Source organism: Planococcus citri, chromosome 3, assembly GCF_950023065.1.
Source record: "Planococcus citri chromosome 3, ihPlaCitr1.1, whole genome shotgun sequence".
In the NCBI taxonomy this organism is placed as follows: domain Eukaryota; kingdom Metazoa; phylum Arthropoda; class Insecta; order Hemiptera; family Pseudococcidae; genus Planococcus; species Planococcus citri.
This window is the reverse complement of record NC_088679.1, coordinates 28,333,522-28,342,206: the sequence shown is the minus strand read 5'-3', so window position 1 is coordinate 28,342,206 and position 8,685 is coordinate 28,333,522. Positions and strand designations below refer to the sequence as shown.

At 32.6% G+C, this 8,685-nt stretch overlaps 2 protein-coding genes across 2 annotated transcripts; one reads left to right on the top strand and one right to left on the bottom strand.

The window, feature by feature from the left end:
• Positions 1-216: 216 nt before the first annotated feature.
• Positions 217-5,054, bottom strand: LOC135839595 (tubulin alpha-4 chain-like). Its single transcript, XM_065355691.1, has 4 exons — positions 5,019-5,054; positions 4,665-4,905; positions 4,231-4,532; positions 217-1,349 (listed from the first exon to the last, which is right to left on the bottom strand). Exons 1-4 carry the CDS (start codon positions 5,019-5,021, stop codon positions 390-392), a joined length of 1,506 nt encoding a protein of 501 aa, XP_065211763.1. The 5' UTR covers positions 5,022-5,054; the 3' UTR covers positions 217-389.
• A 56-nt stretch (positions 5,055-5,110) lies between these two features.
• On the top strand, positions 5,111-6,113 carry Gpb5 (Glycoprotein hormone beta 5). Its single transcript, XM_065355699.1, has 2 exons — positions 5,111-5,730; positions 5,827-6,113. Exons 1-2 carry the CDS (start codon positions 5,542-5,544, stop codon positions 6,064-6,066), a joined length of 429 nt encoding a protein of 142 aa, XP_065211771.1. The 5' UTR covers positions 5,111-5,541; the 3' UTR covers positions 6,067-6,113.
• Positions 6,114-8,685: the final 2,572 nt, after the last annotated feature.

The following is an 8,685-nucleotide window of genomic DNA, read 5'->3' as shown; positions in this document are numbered from 1 at the left end:
CGGAGTTTTCCTAAGTTTAAGGAGATTTTTACACGGAAGTTGGTTCGAAAAAAAACACCTTTGGGAGGGATGATGTAGGCATAGTGTGAGGTACATAATCGATTTGCTAAATGAACGTTAAATAGTTTCCTACGATTAACCTTTTGGCTTTTATGATAAATGTTTATATCGACCTTGGAGATGGTATTGAAAAAAAAATGATTATAATTTGCCATATTCGAAGAAATTACTTATATTGGATTACATATGGTTGACTTTGATATGATATTCGTACAATTTTACCTATAATATTGATGATTCTTTTAGATATTGTGGTGGTGGTGGTGAAGGTGTTGTTACATGAGGTGTCGAAGGCCTCATCGTTGTCTTTCGAGTTGGAGTTATCCTTTTTAACCAGTGCTAGGTGAAGATTTGCCTGAGATTGAAATTGGGCTGACTGGTTGACCACCGGATGTATCATTGCTTGGATCTGCAGCTCCACCAGTAGTCACCTTATTGGATGAAACTGTTTTAAAAGTAGCTTTCTTCGAACGACTATCTTCAGATTGGTCTTTCGGTTTGAACGAATCGTTCTCGCATTCGATATAATCCTGCTCTAAAGCAGCTAGATTTTCTCGAGCTTCGACGAAATCCTGTTCGTCCATACCTTCTGCCAGATACCAATGAACGTAGGCTCTTTTCGAGAACAACAAATCGAATTTATAATTAACCCTAGCCCACGTTTCGCCGATCGATGTAGTATTGGCGATCGAAACGGCGGCTGCGGATTCCACGCTGAAATCACTTCCAGGTACGGTGACAGGTGGTTGGTAATTTATACCTATTTTAAATCCGCTCGGGCACCAATTAACGAATTGCACGCTGCTGTCTTTGATCTCCTGTACGGTTTGAGCGATTTCTTTAGGTTTGATGATACCTCTGTACATCATGCATATGGCCATGTACTTCCCTTTACTAGGGTCGCATTTTAGGAGCTGGTGAGTTGGCTGGAAACATTGTCGAGTTATCTGGACCATGCTAACGGTGCGATGCAGAGCTTTATAGGTGGAGTACAAGGGTGCGTATGTCAGCAGTGGGAAATGGATTCGAGGATAGGGTACGAGATTGGTACGAAATTCCGATATGTTTATGTTGATCGAGCCTTGAAATCGTAACGAAGCTGTGACCGATGAAATGACCTGAGCTATGATTTGATTCAGATGGGTGTAAGTTGGACCTTCGATGTCTAGGTGATTGGTGCTGATGTCGTATAAAGCTTCGTTGTCCATCATGAATGCGCAATCGCTCGATTCTAAGGTACCGTCGGTGGAAAGAACTGCGTTGTAAGGATCGACTACTGCGGTGGAGAGCTGCAAAAAAAAAAAAAGAAAGAACTTGATATTAGAGTTTGGGTGTGGTGAATAGAGGGAGGGTAGGGTTCGCTTTTGCAATGTCTGGAAAGTTTACTTTCAACTGAAAAAAATTGAGCTGTGGGCTCAAGATTTTTTTTTGAGTCGAAAAATTGAAAAAATTATGCTCAGAGTCGAAAAAAATTGAGAAAATTGTGTTTGTGAATTGGAGAAAACGAGAGTAAATTGTCTTTTAAGTTGAGGAAAATTGGAAAAATTGATCACAAAAATTAGGAAAGTTGGTAAAATTTTGCTTTGACTTGAGAAAAGTCGATCATACTTACGTTTCAATTGAAAAAAATGAATATTTTGATTTTTTTTTCTTAATGAAAACTTGAAAAGCTTGAGTTTTGAAAAAATGTTTTTGAGTAGTGGAAACCAGCACATGCTTTCGAAAAATAAAAAAAGTAAAATTCTCAAATTCAGGAGCTGAAGGTAAACGAGTTGGGTATTCAAGTTCAAAACGATTGAGATATCCCTATTTTTACTTAAATCACTGAAAATCATGATTCATGAAAAATACCATACCTAATATGTACTAGAGTTGGAAAAAATTCCGAAAAATTCACTTCTGAGTGGAAAAAGTTGAAGAAATTGAGCTTGTAAGTTGAAAATATTGATGAAATGTTATTTCGAGTTTTAAAAATTTATAAAAATGATGCTTTTGAGAAGGAAAGTAATTTTGAATGCTGTTTTGGAGTTGAAAAAATGCTGCCCATACATTAAAAAAATTGAGTTAAGTTTGCCTCAAAAATTGAAAAACCTTCTCAAATCGAAAACTTCAATGTTTGAGCTAAAAAATTGAAAAAATTTTACTTTCGAGGTGGAAAAATTTGCGAAGATGGGAATTCAAAACTGTTGAAAAAAATCGAAAAAATTGAGTTCGTGAGTTTAAAATACTGAGAAAATTTCAATTTGAGTTCAAAAAATGTTGCAAAAGCTATTGATTCCAGTTTTAGTTTTAAAATAGTTTTAGAATTGAAAAGAATTTGAAAAAACTGAGCCCATGAATTTCGAAAAAATGTGAAAAATTTACCTTGAAAATTGAAAACGTTTCTTTCAGATTGAAAAAAAAAATAAAAATCTCAGCTAGATTAGGAAAAGTTCGTTTAGAGTTGAAATTTGCAAAAACTAATAATTTTAGTTGAAAAATGAGTTTGAAGACTTTTTTAGGGTTCAAAAAGTTTAGAAAATAAGCCGATGGATTTATAAAAATCAAATATAGGTACTCTCAAAATGAAGAAATTAAGAATTAGGGCAAATAATTTAAAGGATTTCATTTCTGGTTGAAAAAATTTGCAAATTTTCGAATTTTAAGTTGATAAAATGATAAAAATCTGTTTTCAAGTTGAAGAAAAAATTGAAGAGAATGAGCACGTAGTAACAATTCAAAAAAATTCTTCCAAATTGAAAACAATCTGGGAAATTTGAGTATTTGTACAAAAGTAACAGGTTAAAAAATGTTTTCAAGTTGAGGAAAATCCAGGAAAAATTGCACTTAAATGCACAATTGTTTGAAAAATTAAAGAACTTTACTCTGAATTCAAACAAAACATGAAAAAATTATGATCTTCTGTTCTAATACGAGTAAATGAAAATCTGAGTTTGAATTATTGAGAAATTTTCACTTTGAGTGGAAAAAGTTATGAAAAAATTTAAAACTCAATTTGAAAAATGATAAGAAGTGTTTTCAAATTGAAAAAATTGAAAAATTTGAACATGAAGATATGAATTTGAAAAATTGAATGAGTATTATACAGGCCAAATATGAATTCAAAAGTTGAGAAGAGAAATCTCTAAGCTGGAAAAAGGTGAGAAAATTAAAGAGTTTGACCAGGAAAATATTTTTTCTCATGAACGTAGTTTTCAAGTTGAGAAAAATTGAGAAAATTGAGCAAATTGAGCCTTATGAGTTGGAGAAATTTGAAAAAATTTGCTCCTACTCAATAAAAATTCAACGTCTGCTAGTACACAGAACGTAGGTAGGTAGGTAGGTAGGTAGGTAGGTACAGTTAGTTGAGAAAATCGAAAAAATCATTCGAATTTGAAGAAACAAACACTAAAAGAATTGAGAATTTGAGTACATAGATTTTTTTTCTGTTTTCAAGTTGAAGAAATTGAGAAAAATGAGTTCGAATGTTTAAAAAATTATAAATTATTTTTTTGAGTAAAAGTAGATGAAAAAAATGAGCATAAAAAAAGGGGGAAAAATTTACAAAATATTGCTGAAGTGAAAAAAAAAATCATTTTGAGTTGAAAAAAGTCGAAAAAATTGACCTCATGGGTTAGAAAAAATTTTAAAAAGATTTCCCCAAGTTGTGTGAAAGTTCAGAATTTTAATTTAAAAAATTATCTGATGATTTTTTTCAAACAAAAAAAAAACAAGAATTGTTTTGAAGTTGAAAAAAATTGAGAAAACTTTACTTTGACTTCAGAAAAGTTTTCCATAATTATTCTTATATAGTTGGAAAAATTCATGAAAAAAATTCCCGAAGTTGAAAAAATGATGAAATTGAAAATTTGGACTGAAAAAAATTGAGAAACTAGGTATTTTCAAGTTCAGTGAAATTGAAAAAATAACACATTTAGGTAGGTAATAGGTCTAGGTACCTACTAAAATTTGACACCAAAAATTAGGAAGGAATTCAGCGCGAGTTGAAAAAAAAATGGAAATTCTTTTGTTCTGAGGGAATCGTGAAAAATTATGAGAAATTGCACTCGAGTTAAGAGAAATTCCCTGCGTCGAAAATGCTTCACTTGGAATAAACATAGAAAATTTTTATAATCTTTCCTGAGGTTTCTTAGATTACTGAAATGCATAAATGCTCGATGCTGTACTTACCCTGGGACAAGGATACACAACCACTTCTTGTTTATGCAGACGAGGATATTCATGAGCAAGTTCTTGTATCAGTAAAGTGGCCAATCCAGATCCGGTACCTCCAGCCATTGAGTGATAAATAAAAAATCCACTCAAATTGTGACATAGCTCGACTTGTTTCCGTATAACGTTTAAAATTTTACTGGAAAATTCGCGCCCAATTGTGTACATTCCTCGACCAAAATTACTCGCAGCGTCTTCTTTACCGGTGACCATGCAATCCGGTCTGAATAACTCTTTAAGACTGTTGTTTCGGATTTCATCTACGCAAACAAGAGTTCAAAATTTGAAAAAAAAAAAAAAAAATATATGTATAATAATTTCAGGAATGAAAAAGTTGTGGGAGGTGCAGAATACATATAAGTATGTAGAAAAAAGAAATCATTCAAACAAACCTATTAGTGTTGGTTCTAGATCGATTAAGATAGCCCTTGGGGTGTATTTATTCGATGGGTTGAATTCGAAAAACGTTGACCAGGAGTAGTCCTCTTCGGGTGGGCATTGTTGGTTGAAATCGACGATGGTATCTGCAATGCCACCATCAGGGCGTAAGCCCTGCTCATAGGTTAACAACTCCCAGCAAGCACTACCGACTTGGATTCCTGCTTGACCAATATGAAGTGATAAAATCTGATTCTGTACAACAAACGGGAAATTATAGAAACACTATAGGTAGTTGATGGCGATTTATAATTTAAATGCATTATTCAATTTTTTCGAAAGTAATAAAAGGGAAAAGGCAAACTTACCATGCACTGGTGGAACGACTTTTGTTGACTAAAAAAAGTCGTGAGTTATTCAACCCTTCGTGCTTGTTATTTGTTTTCGTTATATTAATAGCCATCTATTGTTTATAATCTGGAGATTTCGACACAATTGCTCTCAAATGTAAGGAAATTCGACCAAAAAATCACCGGTTAAAAATAACTTGAAAATTTAAATATTGCGTCACGAAAGAGCGAAATACGAGTACAAAATTCTATTATTACAAAACTTAACGATCGTGTCTATCATTTTGATGAAAATCTTTGGAGGAAGCTATTAAATTAACATGAAATGCAGATTGAAAATCGAAGTTATTTTCGTCAATTGATACTTACGACGAACAGCTATTTCAAACGACGATAAATTGGTATGGTTATCTTCGTCAAAATTATAATTTTTTTATCCCTTGTAAAAATTGGAAATATGGCATAAGGTACGAGATGTGTTTGGAAGAAGACGTTGTGGAAGTGCCAAGTTGAATTTTCAGTTCTTTATTTGGAGTTGAAAATGTTGAAAGTATTGATTGCTGTGATTTGTCTCGTGGCTCTGAACAATGCGGATGTTGATCCAGAATCTACGTTGTCTTGCCATCGAAGAATTTACTATCATAATATGACCAAAAAGGATACATTTGGCAGAATGTGCTGGGATGTGATTCCTATGCTTTCGTGTTGGGGTAGATGTGATTCGAATGAGGTAAGTTATAAAGTACCTATCTACCTATAAATATTTTAATAACAGTTACCTATTGGTCAACTTTTATAGTGCTAAGTATCCTATTTGTCATTCCAGATACCAGACTGGAAATTTCCGTTTAAAAAATCTCATCATCCTGTTTGCTTACACGATTTAACGGAGCAAAGTAAAGTTATTTTGAAAAATTGCGACGACGGTATCGAACCTGGCACCGATATTTTTGAATTTATTCAAGCAGTTACTTGCAGATGTTCTACGTGTAAATCATCGACAACCAGTTGCGAAAGCGTCTTGCATCGAGATCATAAATTTCATCCTAATTTGGAGATTGATTGATTGATGAAGAATATTATGAAATGTAATACAATTTTTTTTGATGTGCATATTGGGTTGTTCATTTATTTTTGGTTGCTGGAATTTCATGAGGTAGGTAAGTTAGAGCTTTTGAATGGGAATTCGAGCCTTCGAGGTATTATGTATCTATTTTTTGTTATTGAAATTTCCAGTGAATTGATTGGTTCTATAAAAATACCACTCAGAAAATTTTTTGCAAATTCAGAATTTGTTACTGATTTTCTTTATTCTTAAACCAATCTGAAGGGAGCTTATTTGATGGAAAGAAAGTGAATTTTTTAAAATTCAAAACATATGCATATTGTTGAGTTTCCAATCGAATGGAGGGGGAAGGAGAACTTGAGAACTAGGTATTAAAAGTGGAAAAAACGCAGTTGTTCCTATTTTTTTTCTTTTTCAGGATGTCCATGTCCAATAAATAAATAATAATATGGTCAAGTTTTTGGATTGCCATTACATAGGATGGTTTTTTTTCTGGTTAAGCTTTTCTTATGGTATTTTAATAACATTTAATTTTTCGTTTTTTGATTTTTGACAAATTCTTAAAAAATGCAGATTCGCATTATTTTTCCATAAAAAACTGGAAATTCAATCAAACTGGACAGTACTTGAAGGTAAAATTTGCTACATACTGGTCTTATTTTCATTTTGTTTATTTTCCAGGTTTTGCAAAATTACGTAAAAAAGGGCTGAAATGGACTTTGACACTTGTCATTCTCATTCTCATAGATCTTTCGCTCAATTCGTGCTCATTTATTTTTCTATGGTTTATTTATGAGAACTGAAAACTTTATAAAATCTGTGAAAAGTTCCTAGCAGAACAACTCAAAAAAGTTAGGTATAAAAAAGTGATGAATTTTAGTCTCAAGTGTTACCTCGAACCGAATTTCACAGTTTTGAGCCATTCTGGAGCTTCCAGTATGACTTTGGATTTGTTCAGAAGGCATAAAAATTAATCTATGCTGCTGAAAATCGATTCGTGTCTTATTTTTGACCTGTTCAACGAGTTTTTCCATATCATGACCCGATTCTCAGGTGGGCACCTCGAGGCTCGAGTGAATTTTTTTCACAAGCATATCCACTTACTTTCAGGAAAAAACTTTCATAAATTCCGATTTTCAGCTAATCAATTCAATTTTTGTGCTCTTTGGAGAAATTATAAATCGAGCAGGAGGCTCCAGAATGGATCAAAATCGCGAAATTTGGACTCGAGGAGTTGGTTTGAGAAAGGATTAGCTAAAAATCGGATGATCAATTCGGGCTGCTGAAATTTTTATTGGGGGAGGGAGGATTTCAGTCCATTTGATCTTTCCAAAAATCGAGGTATCTCATGCATCAAAGTGTCAAAAAGCCAGACAAAATGTCAGAAATCCATATTTATTAAATTTGAAAGTTTGGTGTAATTTTAGCAATTTAATAATTTTTTTTAAAATCTAAGTTCTTTATAGTCAGATTTGATTGAATTGAGATTTCATATCTGAACGTCCATTTCGATTTACTTGAGTGAAAATTCCAAAAATTGGTAATTTTTTCAAAAATTTTCAAGTTTGACACGATGTTAAGAATTTATAGCAATTTTTTCAAAGTTTCTTGAAGTCAGATTAAATACCTGTAATAAGATTAGATAATGCATAGATGCACACTGAATATTATTTTGAAATCGATCAACATTTTTTCGAAGTTTTCAACGACGTCCAGGGATGAAAGTAAGCATTCATCGGGGGAGGGGAGGGGGGTCAACCAAAAATTTCCCAAATTTTTCCGAATAAAAATGTGAGATTTTTAATGTAAAATAAAAGATGAATAGATAATTTTGTCAATTAATATACTCGTGCGTGGATAATAACTCGTATGTAGGTAATCAATTTCTATTCATAAAAAATTTTGTTTTCATTTTTCAATTTTTAGAAGCCGCAAACATAATTTTTTTTTTATTTTGTAAAAAAAAACACAAATTAGACCGAACGTAGCGAAGCCAAAAGCTTTTGAAAATTCCTATTTTGAGAAGTGAAAGATGGAAGAACTATGTTTTTTATGGGAGAAAGTTGATTTTTTTGGCTTAAAAGTTTGAGAATTTGAATAACCTTTTTTTAGAAATTTCAGTTTTAAAAAATTAAAGCAAAAAGGCCCGAACAAAGTGAGGGGCAGAAGCTCTTAAAATTTGATTGTTTTCTGTGTGAGGAGTTCATTTTTGGATTTAAACGTGTTTTTGAGTTTGAATCGTCGATTAAAAGGCCTGAAGTTTTCGAAAATATATAATTCAAGTATGTACCTACTTACCTTGTAAATTATTATTTTTTTTGCAAGAAGTCAATTTCTTAATTCGACATTTTTAAAAGTTAGGTAACCATTACCAAGAACAGATATTTTCCAGGTGCAGAAATTTAGAAACAAAAAATTTTATAAAATGTGCTATTCAATTTCCAAAAAAGTCGGGAAATGGCCCTAGGCAGATAAGTATGGTCGAGCGGCCCCCGGGACCTTCAGAGATGAAACTCATGTGGTGTATAGGTACCCCCAAGATAAGTATTTTCCCCAAGTTTTGGACCTCAACTCTGAGTGGTTCTTGAGTAATTCCTCAAAAATCGAAAATCGTTTTTG

Coding starts and splice junctions, on each gene's coding strand:
- LOC135839595 (XM_065355691.1), bottom strand. Junction 4,533..4,664: donor TCTAGAACCAACACTAATAG/GTTTGTTTGAAT, acceptor TTGTTTGCGTAG/ATGAAATCCGAAACAACAGT. Junction 1,350..4,230: donor TTGTGTATCCTTGTCCCAGG/GTAAGTACAGCA, acceptor TTTTTTTTGCAG/CTCTCCACCGCAGTAGTCGA.
- Gpb5 (XM_065355699.1), top strand. CDS start 5,542: ATGTTGAAAGTATTGATTGCTGTGATTTGTCTCGTGGCTCTGAACAAT. Junction 5,731..5,826: donor GTAGATGTGATTCGAATGAG/GTAAGTTATAAA, acceptor TTGTCATTCCAG/ATACCAGACTGGAAATTTCC.